The 20,718-nt window shown below is 37.8% G+C and overlaps 1 protein-coding gene across 5 annotated transcripts in view; it reads right to left on the bottom strand.

Annotated features, from left to right (window-relative positions):
• KCNQ5 (potassium voltage-gated channel subfamily Q member 5) overlaps nt 1–20,718 on the bottom strand; it is a 539,817-nt gene that overhangs the window by 185,873 nt on the left and 333,226 nt on the right. The window contains exon 1 of one of the 5 annotated variants that reach the window (XM_040473951.1): nt 5,495–5,609. The exons of the other annotated variants lie outside the window; for them this stretch is intronic. Within the exon in view, the coding sequence (XP_040329885.1) occupies nt 5,495–5,520 (26 nt within the window). The 5' untranslated portion in view covers nt 5,521–5,609. Of the gene's footprint in view, nt 1–5,494; nt 5,610–20,718 lie in introns of those variants that run through there. 5 annotated transcript variants of the gene reach the window in all.

Here is a 20,718-nt window from a genome sequence, read left to right as displayed (position 1 = left end):
TCCAAGGACATCGCCAAGTGTCCTACACTCGTCTTCAGTTTTCTTACAAAAAACCACGGCTCATCTCTGGAGACTTCCAACACAAGGTACAGATCCTCATAAGAGTCACATTGTCCTGCCTGGATTTCTGCAAGGATATAATAAAACACTTCCCAGTGCTTTGCTGAAATCAAGACATTTCATCTGCTCTATTCCCCTGATAGAGCAAGCAGGCAAACTTATCAAATTAGGAAATGAGCATAGTTTAGTGTTTCTTGCTCTTGGTGAACTTGTGTTTCTCTTTAGGAACCACAGTCATCCATTTGAATTGATTAGAAATCATTTGCTTATATTCTATCTGGAGAATTTCTAGGAGTTGTGATTGAGCTTATCAACATACAACAAAATCCAGGGTCCCTACTTTCCTCTTTTTTTTTTGTTTTTTGACACTCAGGATATTTTCCTTTCTCTGGTCATTTGGCTCCTATTCTAGTTTTCTTTAATTTTTTTTTAACGTTTATTTATTTTTGAAACAGAGAGAGATAGAGCATGAACGAGGTGGGTCAGAGAGAGAGGGAGACACAGAATCCAAAACAGGCTCCAGGCTCTGAGCTGTCAGCACAGAGCCCATCGTGGTGCTCGAAGTCACTGGCCGCGAGATCCTGACCTGAGCCGAAGTCGGACGCTTAGCCGACTGAGCCACCCAGGCACCCCTATAGTTTTCAAGATTTATTCCAGTTTATTAATAAAAGTTCTTTAATTTCACCCACAAATCCTTTGATGGCATCCAGACCCAGCAACAGAAACTCATTAAAAGTGACCAATAATTTGCCCATCATATATTTTCATTTTCTCTGAATCACATTACAAAAACCCCTTTTAGTTTAAAAACCATTTTTTTTAATGTCAAAGAAGGTGTAAGTTAGGATTTGAATAGCTCAGTTTTCTCTGTGTTATAGTAACAATTTGGTCCTCAACAATAGGACTGTATCTTCTCCTATTCCTGTTTTTTATTTATTTATTTTTTTGGTTTGTTTTCAAGAAAAAGAAGACTTTTTTGGGGGGGTGGCATGTTCTGGTTTATCTGGCTTTTAGCCCATCTGAAGTTATTCTTAAAGACTGATTCTGTAAAAGATGTATTCTGTAAAAGAATTCTCTATCTTTAAAAATACAGAGTAAATACCTGAATTTTTTGAAGAATTTCTGGGTAGACAAGATAGGATTCTTTTGATGCTCCTTTTAGTTCCTCTTCTACGTCTGTGTCCAGAGTTTAAATCTCTTGTTTTTACTGTTGTTAAATACTGTTTTTCTAACTTCTAACCATGTTTCCTCATCTATATTCGGTCTGTTTCAGTCTCTTTCTTAAAAGTATCATAACCTTCTTAAGAAGTGGCCTCGAGATGGGAAGGTTCATTTTTTTTAAGCTTTTTTTTTCTTTTTAGTGTTTATTTATTTTTGAGAGAGAGAGGCAGAGAGAGGGAGACACAGATCCATTAGGCTCTGCACTGACAGCACAGAGAGCCCTATGTGGGGCTCGAGCTCATGAATCATGGGATCATGACCTGAGTTGAAGTTGGACGCTTAACCTGCAGCCACCCAGGCACCCTGAGATGGGAAAGTTCAGACTCTTCTCCATTGCTGTCTCATTTCCAGGTATCCATCACCAGTCCGAGTCCTGTGATGACACTCACTCGGTCTGGAATGAATTGAATGGGTCGTGGCCTATCAAAATTAAATTGAAAATCTCTATTTTTTCAATAGCAGTAAGATACGTTTTCCATTCTATGTGTAGACTATGTAGGCAGCTGATGAATGAATCGAACGATTGGGAACCGTCTTGCTGAATAGAAAGAACAAGGTAACAGCACACTATTTCTTAAAGGGCCTGAGGTTTGCAATTCAGAAACCCGTCAGTCAATTTCTTGCCTCTGCAAGCTCTGTTTCTGTGACTGTTGCCAGGAAACATAGCTGAGAGTGGAAACCACTGGATAGTGTTCAGAGACCATGAATTTAAAGTAAAAAACAAAAACTGTCTTTCCAACTGTCACCTATTCAGTGCATGCAATAGGGGAACATTCTGTTTAACACTTTGTATTCTTGTTACATTGTTATATTTTCCTTTGAGCACAGTACCATCTGGGAGTATTTGTTTATTTTGGTCTCCTCTTCTAGAATATAAGCTCCATGAGGGCAGGAACCTTGTCTCTCTTATTTGCTCCTTTTTGTAAAAAAAAAAAAAAAAAATTAACATTTATTTATTATTGAGAGATAGAGTGAACAGGGGAGGGGTAGAGAGAGGTAGAATCCAAAGCAGGCTCCAGGCTCTGAGCTGTCAGCACAGAGCCCGACACGGGGCTCAAACTCATAAACTATGAGATCATGACCTGAGCTGAAGTCAGTCACCCAACCAACTGAGCTACCCAGGCATCCCTCTTATTTGCTCCTTAATTACCAGTAACCAGAATCAGGCCTGGTACAGGTACAGGTTTCCTACTATGCAAAAATAAAGTGTTACTACAAAAACTTTCATAAGCCAAAATGGCCTAGAGTGTCCCCCCTTTCACCCTTCCCTCCAACCCCATGCTCCAAAAGGTTGTGTTACACCACTTTGCTGTTAAGAAAAACCTACTTTAGTACGGTAACAGCTTTTTTTTTTTTTTTGTAAAAGTGAAAATCCTTTTCAGATTTCTTTTGGTTAGCAAAAACAGGCATTAATGTGGGTCTGCTTCGGTCAAAGCAAAGTGGGTGGCATGCAGGCTTTCAGAAAGCGGAGACACCTGTCCTAATAAATTCATTAATTCATGCAGAACGTATTCCTCAGGGCCTGCCATGCATAAGGCAGTGTTCTGGGTGGTGAAGGCACAGTAGTGGATAAAACAGACAAAAATCTCTGCTCTTGCAGAACTTGCATTCTAGTCAGAGAGCTGGGTCACGTACAATGTAAATAAATAAAATACATACAGTGTCAGAGAGTGATAACTGCTAAAGAGGAAAAAAACTTCACACACAGCGGGTGCTGAGGGATTTGCAAGTTTGGATAGAGTGCCAGGGCAGGTCTAACTAAAAAGGTGACATTTCAACAGTAAATCCCATGACCCATCAAGCCAAAGCAACAGTGCGTTCGGAATGCAACCTGCCTAGGCGTTCCAGACCCTGCTCCCTAAAGGACTGCTTTTATCATGCCAATTCCTTATTTTGAAACTTATAGTTCCTCTCTCTCACTGTCATATCCAAACTCTTTTGTCTGGACTTTAAGATCCCCATTAGAACATGAATTGCCCCATTCTTTCAGAGAGACCATGTGGGCAGGCCTGCCTCCTTCTTATTTTCTGCACATCATGCTGTAATATAATCCTGTGATATAATAGGGATCTTGTCTTCTGTGTGCTGCTTCCCCTGCCTGCAGCCGCGGTCTACAAGTCACAGGTCAGCTGGGCCTCATGCTCAGACCTCTGTCCTATTCAGCCTCCTTTCCAGATACCTCATTGCCTTTCCCTTGGAGCTGCTTTAAGGACTGAGATAGTGTTGAACTCAGAATTTGTGTTTTAACATAAAAACACACACACACACACACACACACACACATATACCAAATTGAGTTAAAAATGCCAGTTGAGCATCACATTGACATGTAATTGCTGCATACTTTGTACAAGGTTTTATTAATACTATTAACAACTGTGACAAAGAATACAAGTGACTTATCATCTAAAATCTCTGCTTCTAAAGCAAGACATTTGAAAATTGAAAACATGAAACTGTGTAGCAAGGTCTGAGGTGCTCAAGTAATTTGTGTGTCTGAGCAAATCCATGTGAATGATGATGTAATAGTTCAAACCTGTGTGATCATGTTCTCAAGGTTGACTAGTCACGGTATTTTCTTGGACATAAGCAGCTTTGGTGAGTTGGACCTCCGTGTCTTCTTCCTCACTACTCTGGATTCTCGGAAGACACATGAGGCTGCCCTAAATAAATGGGTAGTAGCATTGTGAAGTCATGGGGCTGCAGTCATACACGGAATGAGCCTTGGCTGAATTGACCAGGTAGAGATTAATCAGAGAAATGATCACTAGTTGGGGCACCTGGGTAAGGTTCAGTCTGACTTCAGCTCAGGTCATGATCTCACGGTTGGTGAGTTCGAGCTCCACATCGGGCTCTGTGCTGACAGCTCAGAGCCTGGAGCCTGCTTCAGATTTTGTGTCTCCCTCTCTTTCTCTGCCCCTTCTCTGCATGCTCTCTCTTTCTCTCTCTCTCAAAAATAAATAAATGAGCATTAAGAAAAAAGGTCACTAGTGACTGCTAAAGAACAGGCAATCTGTGTGTGTGGACTGAGAGAGGGGCTGCATGAGAAGACGCTAATTACAGCCATGAATGAAAAGAAGTTAGGGAGGGAGCCAAACCATTAAGAGACTCTTAAATCCTGAGAACAAACTGAGGGTTGATGGGGGGTGGGAGGGAGGGGGAAGTGGGTGATGGGCATTGAGGAGGGTACCTGTTGGGTTGAGCACTGGGTGTTGTATGGAAACCAATTTGACAATAAATTTCATATTAAAAAAAATAGAAATAAAGGTTATTCGTAACAGTGAGGGAGAGGCAACATTTGTAATATCTATGTGAATGTTGCTTTTAAAGTCATATTTTCAAGAGATAATCTTGGTGCTGACACCACGGAAAATAATCCAGCCTACTAGTTTTGATAATATGAGCCCAGGTGGATTAAATTTTCCATGCTTTGTTTCAAAAGGTCTGTTTATGCAAGAAGCTATGGCAAAGGTTGAAAACATGTGTTAAAAGATGTTTGACAATAGTTGTCTGACCTGAATAATTTTTTTCCACAAAAAGGTTGTAGATTTATTAGGCAAATAATGACTTAATCACTATAATTTTATATAAATATATGATAAAAACCATTAAATTATCTGAAAATGAGAAATAGAAATTCTTAACTACATTTATTTAAATAGTACTATTGAGAGCAACAAAAGGGAACAAAAATAGGCTTAAAGTTAATTTTCCCTGCAAACACAAGCTATTCTACAGTACTATAGCTGATAATAAAAACATCAACTATGAATTTTGTTCCTTTCAACTGATGAGACCCATTTGATCCACTTGATTTAAAACCAAATTTTCCCTGGAAGGTTTTCTGAGAGCCTTCACACTTCATGGGAAATCTCAGTACAACTCTCTTGCACATACACACAAGGGGGCCCATCACTTCTCATGCAAGGAGAGATTTAAAGCTCTCACAAAAGAAAAACTTGCAACCAAGTACAGCCAGGTTAAGCTATGAGGCTGTCGAGTGGAGGGTTGCTACTGATTTTCTCTACTCCGTTTGGCCTGCAGAAATAAAGTAGTAAAGTGACTAAAACAACAGAAAACAAAATCTTCCTGAGTAGTTAAAGGGCTCTTGGCACTAGACTTTATGATGTGGTACAACATCAGGAAAAAATAAACCCAGCAGACAGATGTCTCCAGAGAGTAATAACCATAAACTGAAACTATATGTAAGTACCTGCCCAAGGGATATGGAAGATACATGTTTCTCTTGGGATCCGTCTACAATGGCACTTGTTGCTCTTGGTGACTTGAGTTGAAAGGAAGCTGAAAGCCAGCACCACACTATGTGGAGTCACTGAAGTATTTTATGGACCAGCAAAGTTGGCAAGCAGCAAACAGACACTAGACAGCACGTACTTCCTGCCTCCAAAAATATATTTGCAGTCAGCTTTAAAAACCGTACACACTCCTCCAGGGTCTCGTAAGTAAGTAAAAGGGTCTGCATTCTCTCCCTACTGTTGTATAGACAGACATCAAAGTTTTGCTTGCTTGTTTGCTTGTTTTGTGACCAAAACATTGAAGTTGATGATTCCATGTGGATATAAACACAACTGGAAAAAAAAGGAGGCAAAATGTGGCTGTAGCTAATGTAATACTATTCCCTCCACTGAAAATTCTAGATGTGTTTAACTTAAATTTTGTTATTGTTTCAGGTGCAGAGTTGAAACTAAAACAAATTAAGTGATAATGGAAGATGTAAAAGTCAAAAGTAGTTAATAGTATGGATGTTTTGCCCTAAATCCTCAGTTTTCATGGGCACCCATCCTTTTATTTTAAACTGGAAACATACCTCAGTTTTCTCATCAGTACGGTGACAGGAATGCACTAAATGAACCCTAACATCACCACCAGTTAAAATTGTAGTTTTGGGAGTGCCTGGGTGGCTCAGTTGGTTGAGTGTCCAACTTTGGCTCAGGTCAATATCTCACGGTTTGTGAGTTGGAGCCCCGCCTCGGGCTCTCTGCTGTCAGCGCAGAGCCCACTTTGGATCCTCTGTCCCCCAACCTCTCTGTTCCACCCCCACACACTCTCTCTCTCTCTCTCTCTCAAAAATAAAAATAAAAATAAAAATAAAACATTTAAAAAATTATAGTTTTGGATACTCTGATGTTCTGTGTCTGTTCAGAGGACAGTGCAGGAAGGCCATGCTATTGAAGACCCAGAAATGACTTCTGATTGCTGGGCCCTTGGAAATGTATGAGGCTGTCAGGGGCCTAGAAATATCACTTGCACAATCCAGGAAAAAGATGCATTATGTTCTGCTTCTTGTCGTAAGAGATTTTAGGCTATGTCTTTTCCCACTGGTTATTACTGTCTGCAGGAGATGAAGGGAAAGGAGAAATATTTACAACAGGGTTTGGCAAACTTTTTCTGTAAAGGACCAGATAGTAAATATTTTAGACTTTGTGAGCATATGGTATCTCTTGTAGCTACTCAGCGCTGCAAGTTGCAATGCAAAAGCAACCACAGACAACGAAGAAATGAAATGAGTATGGCTGTGTTCTAATAAAACTTTATTTAGAAAAACAGGCAGTGGGCCAGATTTGCCCTCGATTCAGTTGAGGGGCAACAATATGACTTCCAATTTCAGCTGGCAAGACTACTGTAATCCTGCGTTGTAGTTCATCCCCCAAAGGTTTTCAGCAAGTCTTTTCCTACTCAAGTCCTTGTGATAAAGGGCTCATCTTAAGTGTAATTTTACCACAGAATTTGTTTCAGATTTCAAGGTTATCATTCAAAATAAATTTAAAACATAGGAAAGATTTTATGTAATGAACACTTTTTGTCTCTTTAAATACAGAAACAACCAAAGGACAAATAGATGCATACAAAGCAATGTCACATATTTTGAAATTTTGAGAGGTAGAACTAAATTCAGTACTATTTGTGATTGACAGAACCAGGAGGAAAGCAGTTTTCTCTCTTTATTATTCCTGTTTTGTCATTTGTATTAGATCAAATGGGTATCAGCCTATCAGAAGAGTATTTGGTCTTTATCTCCTCTGTTTAATGTTGCTTGCTGGAAAACCATGATTGAGGGAAGAACGACAGGAGAGTAACAGGCACTATTATCTGTAATGGATGTCAGGCAACCTTTCCATCACTGTAAAATTTGAAGAGCTTGAAAAGTTTTCCAGAGCATGTCTCTTTGCCATGAAGATTTGGAAGGCGGAAAGTAATTTATGTTCTCAAATTTCAAAATGATTTTCCATAATAATCAGTCTTTTAAAGGATTTCTACAAAACCCTTACCTTCCAATAAAAAAAGCAAGTGCTTTAATGTGCATACATACATATATTAAAAATGCATCTGAGAATAACTTTCCAACATTAAATGTTTGAAAAAAATCCATGGCATCTTGAAAAAGTACTGTGGACCCCAAGGTTTTAACACTTTCTTTCCACTGAGTAAAATAATTTTTTTTTGTAAGATGTGGATTTTCTTTTTACTCACTAAAAAATGTACAATCCTACAATATGATACAACTGTGATAAGCAAACAACTATATGACAGTAAACTATTAACTGAAGGCCACATGTGGAAAGCATGACACTACTTTTTGTACTCATTTGGGGCATCAGCGAATGAAGGAGAGGATATTGTTTTCTTCTGTGTGCCAAGATGCTTCCTTTCCAGTCTGATTTAGTAAGCCTTAGGGGAGGTTTGATCAAACTTGTGTTATATTAGGCATTAGAAGGGCTTGTTTTTAGTTTGGCTTCATTAAACTAACTCAGAACCTGTGATGGTTAATTTTGTGTCAACCTGACTGGCCATGAGGTGTCCAGATTAAACCTTCTGAGTGTGTCTGTGGTCTCTGGATGAGCTTAGCATGTGAATTAGTGGACTCAGTAAAGTAGCTTGCTCTCTCCAATGTGGGGGAGGGGGCATCATCCAATCTGTTAGAGGGCCTGAATAGACTTAAAAGTGGAAAAGGAAGAATTCACCCTTTGCTTCCTGCCTCCCTGCTTGAGCTGGGACATCTCATCTCATCTCCTCCTGATTTACAGCCTCAGCTCCCCTGGTTCCCAGGCCCTGGGACTGAGTTACACCACCAGCTTTCCTGGTCTCTAGTTTGCAGATGGCAGATCATGGGACTTTTTAAGCTTTCATAATTGCATGAGCCAATTCCTCACAATAAATATCCTTTGTATTTATCTTTCCTGTTGATTCTGGTTCTCTGGAGAACACTGACTAATACAGAGCTCTTGGCCAAATCTCTTATCTCTTATTTCTTCTGTGTTTTGGTTGCCTCTTCTGTAAAATGAGAAGTCTAATACCTGCATAGGTATGGTTTGATTATGTATGTGATGAAATGAAAGCATTTTACAGACATATGTTACTCCAGTGAGAAGATTACGAAGTCCTTGAGAGCAGGCCTTTGTCTTACTTCTTTGACTTTAAGAAAAATTCATTGAACACCTACCAGGCACCAATATTACTCACCAGGGCCTTACATAAAGAAGTAGCTCAAAAATTACTCATTGACTTGTACCAGTTAAATGCTATATTTAATGGCAAACAGATATTCATTTATTCACTGGTGAATAGAAAATACAGGATCTTTTAAGTCTGTTTCTACACTAGATTTCTGAAAGGAATAATCTGAAAACCAGCTTTTTTGGCATGGTAGCTTGCATTCATTCTGATAGTAGTTTTCAGAGCCAGAGGCTGAGACAAATGCTATTATGGTTACAGAGTTTCTTTACCAATAGCTAAGAAGGCAGTGCAGCCTTTGATGCCATGCAAAAGCCATAACAAACAATTGCATTTGTTTCTACTAAAAAATGCCTGTCACAAAACTCAGATCATTTTTAGCACTTCCTATTAAGTCTAATTCTCCTCAACTAGGTAATTTGATTTGGTATTACTAAAACTGCATGTGGAGAAAACCCATCGCAATTTTCTATTTTCAGATCATTGTGTTGACATTGTATACATGTGCGTCCGTAATACATACATGGTGATATCAAACTAATGAACAGTCACATCAAAATTTAGATACTTAATCCATGGAAGCTGATAGTTATTTCAGTCTGTAAACATAGAGGGGGCGATGGAGAATGAAATGTAGGGGACAGAAAAGAAATAAGCGTGCTTGAATTTGGGGAGCATATTTTCTTTACAGCATTTGTCCCAGAGCCAGTCTTCTATACAGGCCTTTAGAACTCCCGTCAACCAATTCAGAAGTGACATCACACAACAGAAGGTTGACATGTACACAGAGTCCTCGCAGGCACTTGAATTTCTGGGATCCTCTAGATGCTCTTAGAAGGTAACAGGAATAGGAACAGATACGGAGGAAAGATCAACAATACTTGACAGACTCTGTGTCGGTGCTACTGAGCTTGACATAGGAACTTCCTTTGACCTTTGAGACCAGAGGTCTGAGAACCTGCCAGCCAAGAAATGGATTAGCGTAGAAGGACGACTGAAAGTAATCAGTCTGTCTGGTAATGTTTAGGAGACAATAAGAGACAGAGTAAAATGACACAGGACAGGAGGAGGCAAGAAGGGAGGAATCCTGGCCCAAGGTGGAGTCAAAATACCATCCCAACGCAGCTGGCAAACTGTCTACTCAGGTGAGGAGAGGCCACTAATGAGTGGGCGATTGTCATTCCTGGATGTCAGAAACAAATTTCAGCAATTTTACACGGTCCAACCTTACATATTATCCCTGCACTATGCTTATACTTTGCTATACGTATATGTGTAGTCCTTTATTTATACACTCAACACGAAAATTTATATGTGTCTTTCTTCCTAGATTCAGAAAATTTCCTTAATAATATGTTAGAGAGATGGAGGAAAAAATAGCTTTTCAAACTGACGTCAATATTTATAAAACATTTCCTTTGTCTAGAGGGTTTTATCAGTTTAGTTACCTTCAAACTTGGTTATACTTTCAGATCAAAATCATATCTTGTGCCTTAGGCATAAGTGGCTCATTAAATATTAAGTAAAAACTGAATTTGTCATTTTTTAAATAAAATATACTTTTAAAAAATGAATACACTGAAATTGGAGACCACCAAATAGTTCTCACAGAAGTCAAACTATGGTGAGGAAACACAAGTTGGCTGTTTTCAGCTTAGTCTCCAGCTCATTAGTTTCAGGTATAAATTCACCACATAGTGGCTGGATGACTAACCAAAAGGGAGATTTAGTAAGAGACCACATCGTTCATTCTTATCCCAGAAGTCAGCCACACTCGAGAAATAAACAACAGGTGCTGACCACATTTGCAACACAGGTTGACCTTGGTGTTTCAACTTGTTTTGGCCAAGATATTATATTTGCACACCTGTTTGTAAACGTATGCACACACACACGTGCCCACAAATTATGAGGAACCATCTACACATATTCTTAATCTGATAGGTCAACCTTAGTGAGTTTTAGGGAGATAGCATCTGATTATAAGAACAAGCCATTGTATTATACAGTAAGTATTGTAAAAACAAGCACATAAAAAATACAGAAATGTATAACTTAGAAAGTCAAAATTCCTAGTAATCATTGCCTGCACCTTTGTTCACTCCCCATGAACCCCCAAAATAATCAATCTTAACATTTTGGGAGTTATGACATGAGTTTCCCTTTCCTCACCTCAGTGTTCTGCTTTTTTTCAATCACACTTTTATTTCTTTTATAGGCCAAAAAGCTTCTTTTATAGCTTCTTCATTAAGCTGTATCATAATGACCTATTTCTTCTCTACACTTTCAGGGCCCTGAGTCTGCAGCCAAACATTAATAATAAAATGTCTTATGAGGCTCTTTAATCCATACTTTTCTAAACTGTTTCCATAGAATATCAGTATCTGAAGGAATTTTCTTAGGTCTGACTCAAAAAAAAAAAAAGTTTCTCTGTCAAATACAGTAACTGGGTTTCCTTATCACAGGGCTTGTGAAACATCTTTTTTTTTTTTTTTTTTTGACGTTTATTCATTTTTGAAAGACAAAGCACGAGAAGGGGAGGGGCAGAGGGAGAGGGATACAGAATCCGAAGCAGGCTCCAGGTTCTAAGCAAGCTGTCAGCACAGAGCCCAATGCCGGCTCAAACCCACAATACATGAGATCATGACCTGAGCCAAAGTCAGACGCTGAACTGACTGAGCCACCCAGGTGCCCCTGGCCTGTGAAACATCTTTGACATCTAATGTGAATGGTGAAGTTCTAGGGGAAGTTTTTAGTGTAGTATATTTCTGAAGCTTGGATCAAGGAACACCATTCTTACCAATTCTCTGATATCTTTTTTTTTTAAGTTTATTCATTTTTGAGAGATTGAGAGAGAGAGAGAGAGAGAGCACGAGCTTGAGCAGGAGAGGGGCAGAGAGAGAGAGAGAGGAGACAGAGAATCCCAAGCAGGCTCTGCATTGTCTACGCAGAGCCTGATGTGGGGCTTGAACCCACAAATTGAAATCAAGAGCCTGAGCTGAAATCAAGAGTTAGATGCTTAACTGATGCAGGTGCCCCCTCTCAGTGATATCTTAAGTGACAGTTATATTTCTTAGAACCTGGCATGGTAAACATTACATTCTTGAAAGCCGGAAACATGTTCTTTATTCATGTGAGACTCTTGTAGTATATAGCATCGTTCTGAAAACGTCCAAGTATTCAATAATTATTTATTGATTTATTTATATGGTTGAAGGAAAATGAGAAGTAAGGAATGAAAAATATAGTGAAGGATGTGCCAAAGGCTTGCACCGTACATTTAAAAAAATTACCTTTAATTAAATAAACTCAGACATAGGAAAAAATGCTGAACGTCACTAATCATCAGGGAAGCGCAAATCAAAACCACAATGAAATATCACTTACATTTGTCAGAAAGGCTACAAAGACAAAGAATAACAAGTGTTGGTGAGGATGTGGAGAAAAAGGAATCCTCATGCACTGATTCTTGGTGGGAATGCAAATTGGTGCAGTCACTGTGGAAAACAGTATGGAGGTTTTTTCAAAAAATGAAAAATAGAACCACCATATGCTTCAGTAATTCCACTACTGGGTATTTACCCCCAAAATGCAAAAACACTAATTTGAAAGGTTATATGCACCCCTATGTTTACGAGGCATTATTTCCAATAGCCAAATTATGGAAGCAGCCATAATATTGACATTTGCTACAACACGGGTGGATCTAGAGAGTATGTACAATTCTAAGCAAAATAAGCCAGTCAGAGAAGGACAAATACCGTATGATTTCATTCACATGTGGCATTTAAGAAATAAAACAAATGAACAAAGGGAAAAGAGAGACAAACCAAAATACAGACTTTAAACTATAGAGAATAAATTGACGGTTACCAGAGAGGAGGTGGGTGGGGGATGGGTGAAATAGATGAAGGGGATTAAGAGCACACTCATCTTGATAAGCACTGAGTAAGGCATAGAATTGTTGGATCATTATATTGTACACTTGAAACTAATATAACACTGTATATTAACTATACTTCAATAAAAATAAAAATAAAATAATTATTACATTGTATAAATAAAGAGATGCCTTTTGGGGCACCTGGGCGGCTCAGTCCATTAAGCATCTGACTTTGGCTCAGCTGCCTGGAGCCTGCTTCAGATTCTGTGTCTCCCTCTCTCTCTGCTCCTCCCCTGTTCATGCTCTGTCTCTCTCTCAAAAATAAATAAACATTTTTAAAAAAGAGATGCCTTGTGTTTTCGATGTACTTTAAAATTATGTCATGTCATTATCTTTCACTATGCTGACCAAGTCATTGCAAAGGAGGGTTACAGGCAGGCACTGGTTATAAAATCATCGAGAGAACTTGAAAAACTTACTGACTAAAATTCTTATTGGGCAAGAAATGTGTTCTTACCCTAAAGAGGTTATAAAAAGGAGAAAATAAAACCCTATAATTAATATCATTAGGTTTATGGAAAACTTTATAACTGTGGACCTTCTTCTTTGTCCTTGCAGAAGGGAGCCAGTGCCGAAGTTCTGCTCCGTGTAATAAAATGCACAGAAGAAGAAAAATATAGTACCTTAAATATGTCATTGCCTTTGTATATCTTCCTCTGGCCACTATAAGATATAAAACAAAACAGGTCTTGTTCCTTAATTTCTCCAACTCCTTCCAAAAACAACAAATCTTCAAGGCATAATTAAGTGGGTTCTATTGAACTCAGCCATTGGTAGAAGGTGCCAATCACCTGTGCCAGTTACTGAGCCACAGAGGAAGTGCTGGACTCCCCAAAACAGTCTGTATGGAGTGTATTCTTTTCAAAGCACTTCCTTTGCAATGTTCTCCGGTCCACAGTGCCTCCTACCTTGACCTGCTCAAAACCCACACGTGAGTTTCAAACTGAACACAGTTGAGTTTCTCTTTTCCTCATGAAAGTTCGGCTTTAATATAAATATTTGAGTGTCATCACAAATTAATAGGAGAATGCTTTGCAAAATACTGCTTTCCTTTTTAAAATGAAAAGATAAAAATTCAGATTCTCAGTTATTTGGGAATATTTTACTTCTATTAATAAATATGCTTCAAACAAAAGGTATTTATAAGATAACAATAAGAAATTCCTGTTGGACTTGGGATGACAACTCAAACTAGCAAAAACTGTTCTGACCTCTGTAGTTGGCTTCAGGACTTCCTAGGAAGGGTGGCGTGATGGAGGGAGGTACTCCTAGGACTGGAAGGCGGTGCCTCCAGCTCTGCCCCAGTATGTGGCCTTGGCAGGCACCTTAACCTCTCTAGGCCTGGCATTCCCTTCTGCGAAACCAAGAGGTTAATCTGCATAAATTCAAACATCATTTCCAGCTAAACTGAAATTGACAACACTATTTATTATTCCATGTAAAAGCATGCTTTCGACCCTCTCACACACAGATAAAGTGAGTGACTCTCTTTACACAAGGCACTCTGTTAGGTGTTGCTAGCTCTAAAGTAATAGAATTCCACTGTACTCATTCCAGTTATGAGCCTTTCCTAAAAATTGAAATGATAATGTCTAAACCTATCAATTCAAACTTTAAGAGCAGTCTGCTTATTGAAGTTTGGATTTAAAAACACATGAGCATACAGTGGTTAACAATTCTGGAGACTACTGAGCCACTTTCCTCCAGCCAACTGTTTGATGCTGTGGGTCAATGGATAGTGCAACAAAAGTGGGCATAAAATCGCCTGCTCAGATGACACATTTCACATTCACAACCAGGCCATAATGGCTCATGATGAAATACTGGAAAAATGGCTTTCTAGGAAAGAAAAAACCAGTTTGATTTTTTAAGTAGAAAAAACCAGTTGATTCTCCTTATTGCTGGTAGTTATATGTTCTGTAAAGTTGCTTTGAACACTGAATTATCCAATACTGAATCACTGCTCCTAGAGAAAATACAGAAATAGGTGCCTGTGAGCATCTGGTCACAACAGTTTTTTCAATCATTCAATAGATAATCTTGTTTTATGTATATTTCTGTTTAATTCTCATTTAATATATATTGCTGGTTCACTGGCATTGAACTCTTGGCCCATAGTGCTATGGCAGATGCCTGAAAGAAGCTTATCTAACACATGTATTTTCTATCTAAGGCACATCACAGGGTTTTGTTTTGTTCTGTTTTGTTTTGCTTTGTTTTGTTTTGTTTTGTTTGTTTTTAAAGGAGCACCAGACAGCACTTTAGCACTACACTTAGGGACCATTTAAAAATAGTGAAATAATCAATAAAAAGCCAAAACTATGAAAAATGTGGCAATAAGTAGACTGTGAAAAGGACACTTGTTTACAGCATGGGAGCTAAAACAAGAAGGCAGGGATACCTTTGTCTAGCCCCAGCTGGAAACATGTTGGGAGAATGAAATTTTTCACTGTTGTACTAATGACCATAAAAGTGGCCGGAGTACTGATTTTCATCTCACAAAATTATTTTAGTGAATTAGCAAATTTGTAAATATGGAATCCATAAGTAATGAGGATTGGCTGTATGTATAAACTGCATATAAATTCAAAATACGTAAACACCTAAATATAACTTTATTTAACAAGAATGCTTATTACTTGGAAAATGTGAGCTTCAAAGAATACTCTTTTATAAATATGAAGTATAACAATAAAGTATTGACAGTTCATATAAAAATAAAATCTTTCTGTACCATAATGCATACTTTCACCATGGCTTTAGAATCAACAAATAAACAGGAGTTACAATATAAAAAACCACGGCGGCTGCAAATACTCTCAGGAACTTGAGAGCACTGAGGCTTTCTCCTATTGATTAGCACAGATCATTTGGCCATGTCCTTACAATAATCCACATATAATTGAAAGAGTCATAGAGAAAATAAAAATGTGCAACTTAGACAATGCTATCATTCTTAATGTTTCATGGTGTACACTTAAAAGTCTATCAGGGCACAATTACAATTACTGAGTCCATTGGCTAAATAAGTACAAAGCTACCAAGGCCCTCACTCATGTAAAAGTGGCCAAGACAACATCACTGTAATCTGTTTAAGTAGATATCCATTCTTTTTAATTTTCTCAAACAATGGATAATTGTGTGAACTCAAACAAGGCACTGAGACTCATTATGATCGACTTGATAAGAAATATAAGCTTGCCATCTTAACAGTTAGGAGCTATGATTAACAACCTTTGCAATCTACTTGAAGGTCTCAAACTCAGTCTTTAACATGAGTGTTTTCTACTCTCATTTAAGTAATGTATATTTGCTAAACAATACTTTTATATTTTAGGCATTTCACATTAGAAATGCAGGTGTCAGCTCTTTTTCTATCGCATTTAGTAGAAAGAATAGTCATATACATTTTATTTGTTTGTTTTTTTAAGTAGGTTTCACACCCAGTGTGGAACCCAATGCAGGGCCTGAACTCAAGACCCTGAGATGCTTAACCAAATGAACCACCCAGGCACTCCAAGAATAGTCCTATATTAAAATAAATCATTTCAGTAAGACAAAGGTTTGTTCTGTGAAATATATTAGTTAAATCATATTTTCACTTAACCTTCAAGGAGATTATCCACAAATATGAATTCCATGAATGCAGTCCATGTATTGCATTGTGGTTAAGCAAAGAGGTTTTTTTCCCTTCCATCTCCATCAGATAACTTTCTGCTTTTTTGTAAACAACGTAAGGAGATTTTCTGAAATATTTCAGAATCTGCAGTTTAAACCAATTTCACTGTTTCCAAAAGAAACTGACTCCAAAATGTCTGAAAATAACTCCCGTCACTTAAACTCAACCAGCTATACAATGTTTTTTCTTTTGTAAATATGTAAGGTAACCTTTTTTTTTTGAGTAATAGATCTAATGTTTTATCTTGTACGTATTAAAATTTGGATGAAACTGTATTTTCCTCAGAAACGTGTAAGATATAAATTTCATCAATGTAGAGGGAAAAAAGAATTAATGATATCTAAAATGAATATAAATCCTCAGGTAAAAACATTGTAAATGCAAGATAGTTGTTGACTGTAGCTGGGCATTAAAGAATGACAAGTTTGAAGGTCTTTGCAGAGGGACTTGTGTGGCCCTAGGAGGCAATAAAGTTGACTCTGTCCAGTCTAGGCTCCAAAAGCCTTACAACTAGATGCTGTCATTAGCTTCTTATTAGTCTCTCTGGCTTCACTTATTTTCTGCTGCCATATAGTCTACAAACTGCTCTTAAATCCTCCTTTTATCACTTCGCTTTCCACTTCCAACAACCTTCAGTGGCTCCCTATGGCCTCTTGAACTGAACAAGGTTCTGCCTGCCTTCCAAGGGCATCATGGCCAGACCTGGTCTTTCTGTTCTCTGTCAACCAGTGTTTTCCACTTGCACAAATCTCTGGGTAGGTCTCTTCATTTTCACGCTCATTTGGCATCTTGCCTCAAGTTCATAGCTGAAATACTTTAAATCTTATCATCTCAGCCCATCCAAAATTCCACCAACCCCACTTTGTTCAGCGCACTATCGTCTACTTTCTCCTGATACCGTCTCCTAAAATGCTTATTGTCTTGCACAGTTTGAGATATGATTATATACTGCTGTGTGATGTCATCTAACCATTTATATCATTTTTGTCTACAAGCAGATGATGAGGGTCAGGGTCATATTTTACCCTTTTTCACTTTACTAAATTGCATCAGTGTTAGAAGTGAATTAATTAAACCATTTGTTTAATTAAACTAATTAATTAATTAAATGAATGGTTTAATTAAACTAATTAATTTAATTAAATGAATGCTTTAATTAATTAATAAGGATAGTTACTTTTATATTTCAAATGATAATATTCCTGTATAAAAATAACACATCTGGGTAGCACTGAAACAGAATATTGAGGGAAAATATTAAATATTTATTAAAAAGGTAAGAAAACAAAGGAATAGAGAAGTCTTTTTAATAAATATTTTTATCAGTTGGCACTGGATAGTTAAAAAGTCATCTTAATGAGCTACCGTTAGGTGTTGGTTATTTTTGCCAGTGATACTCTGGCTGAAAGTCTGTGGGTCCATTTGGGGACTCCATCCCACCCCTCCCCCAGTTCTGAGTCTAATGTTGGTAATTTGAATTATGTGACAGCTCAGATGTCACAATGCCTGTAGAAGGACTGTGTTGTCAAGCTTCTTTCATTGTGATCCCAATCTATTGCAGATGAAAACTCAGCACACATAAAATAACATGCATCAAAGCATTCCTTTTCACTCTGGTCCATGGCTGGCAGGTTTTCAAAAATTCTTAGCAGTGCAAAATCACTCTATATTATGTTTATTTGTTTTAGAGTGTTAGATGAAAAGAGCTATTGCTCAAAGTTTAGTTAAAAAGTTAACACACTCAAGACACTTCCCATACTTTTGTGCTCTGGGATGTCATTCCTGTAATTAGATTTGAATTGTATTGTGATTCTCCTAGATCCTCAAGTTTATAAATAAACTTCTATTCAGCAGCAATTTCAGTCTGCCTTTTTTCCCCAAAGCAATTTCTCAAAAAATGATGAAACTATCATTTTGAATTATAAACTCTGAAATAAGAAAGTGTGATTTATTTATTTCCCCCATTTTTGGGGGGAAAGTTCTTGTTTTCCTTAACATTTCTGAATCTCAGGGCTTCCCAACACATTATATAACCAAAATAATATTGCTTGGTACTCTTTAGATTCAGATATACTGTACTAAGCCATGTCTCCTAAAATTTTTACGGCATCCTTAATTGAAAGCACAATTCTAGAATTATGGATGTGTGTTGAATGTCTTTGTAGGTAATCCATTTATATACATGTTTTCTAAAAATACAGAAACCTGAACCTTGTTTGGAAGCTGTGTTCCTTGGAGAATTTCTTGGAGTTCCTGAACTCCAGCTACTTGTAAGCATCTTTCTTTTCTTGCCCAAATATGAAAGTTAGTGTTAATTCGATGCATATAAATGAAACAGCAAATATGAAACAGCAAAAATGACAGCCAAAAAGGCTCCGGGCAAGATTCCCAGGCAGAGAGCAGCTAGAATTCCAGCTCTGATTTGCAGGATCATTATTGGCCAAGCCTCCCCTGAAAGCTAAACATGTTTTATTTTGCTTATCAATGCAGGCTCTGCCTCATAACAGGACCACAGATTATTAAACTCATTTTCTCCCGCAGAAAATCTGATTTACAGTTAACATTTTCAAAAGGGAAAGCAAAGAGTACTGGCTGGCTGGTAACATCCCAAATATTAAAATATAACATAGAAATAGAAAAGAAAAGAGAAGGATAAATGCTTTCAAAACTTTCCTGTTACTTTTACTGCAGTAAATAGGGAGCACATAAACAGGCTTCCATGGAGTTCTGTATTTGTTGCTGTTATTAGTAAAATGGGTCCTAGCTGTGATATAGGAGCATTCATGCTGTGGTACTAATAGCTGGCCACCACATGTTTTCCTGTTTTTAGATAATGTATTGTACTTTGAAAATGTTTAGAAACCATGTACCTGTAGTGCCAATTAGAGCAATTCTTCCATTAATGTCAATGGAATTGTTACCTGATTCTTGACCTTAGTGTAAGGTCTGTTCAACATCAACAGAACATATATTTATTGTGTGTCTCACATTTTGTTGTACCTTAATATATCAGCATAAAATATCTAAATTCCTCTACCATACTGTTCAATACGGAGGCAATGTTTGACTTTAATTGCCTACAGGCAGACACTTAATTTAAAGTGAGAACTTAGAAAGTGAGCATGCTTTGGATAGAGGAGAACGCTTTGTTTGTGCCTGTAGGTATGTTGGGAGGGAGTGTAGAATGGATTTCTGGGGTCAGACTGGCAGAATATTATACCTTATATAAAAAACAATTGTGAAACAATGTTCATAAACTGAACACAACAACAGTTTTGTGCTTCTACTAACTATGCTATGAACAGGTTATTTGAGACGATCTCTATCCTTAATGCTATAATTCCATCAAATCAACTACTGGTAGACTTGAGATAGGGGTGAAGAGGCTGTAATAATGAATGTCACACTGCCCATTTGTTTAACAGTATGATCAAATTGTTAGTAGTTAGGTAGGTAGAGGCTTCATGAGGGAGCCATATCCATATGACACTATTCAGCTTTCAAGAGTCCACTGGCTGAATTGGATGCCTTTCATTTGTTAAGAACAAAAAAAATGGAGCACCTGTTATGTACCAGGTTATTTAGTATATTAGGTACTGGGAACACATCAGTTCATAAAGCATATAAGGCCCTGAGGAATCTAGTAAAATAATGTAGTGATCCTCAAAGAGGCTGCAGAATTTTTCTTTTTCACAATTTGTGAGATTTAGCATTCAAGAATAATTGATCAAAAACATGGAAATGACTTGGAAAAGGAAGATGAGAACAAGAATAAAATCCTCTTCCTGGGGAACTCCTTAAGCTATTAGCCTTTTTCTCAGGTTTTCTGTGGAAAAGCCCAATTGTGTGATTAAATCCAGCCCATGAATAATATGGACACTGGAGAGAGAAATGTATAAAAATGAAATTTAAGCTCCTGATGTGATGCAGCAGCATAGCTGAGATATTTAAGAATGTCCTCATTAGCATTTCAATGACAGCAATCAGTTTAGAAGGACACAAGGATATCATTCAGATCAGTGGTTCTCCATTCTGGCTTCACATAAGACTCGTGTAAGGAGCACTTAAAAAACATTGATGCTCAGGCTTCATCCAAAGATGTAAGCAAATTAGATTCCTTGGGGGTGGCACCTAGGTATTGGAAATTTCAAAAAGCTTCCTACTATGTAGAACCAGGGCTGAGATCTACTGTTGTAGGTCAACCCTTACTCATTTCAAAGCTTAAAAAACCCAGATCCACAAGGCTAAGTTATGCACTCAAGATCACATTGTAAAGTAGGAACAGAGCTGCGACTGCCTGCTAGTTTCTGGACACTGTAACGAAATAGGTCTGAACTCAAAT

Source organism: Herpailurus yagouaroundi, unplaced genomic scaffold (genome assembly GCF_014898765.1).
Source record: "Herpailurus yagouaroundi ecotype Mexico unplaced genomic scaffold, PumYag 139, whole genome shotgun sequence".
Lineage (NCBI taxonomy): Eukaryota > Metazoa > Chordata > Mammalia > Carnivora > Felidae > Herpailurus > Herpailurus yagouaroundi.
Note: the sequence above shows the minus strand (reverse complement) of the source record. Positions and strands in the feature narration are given on the sequence as shown.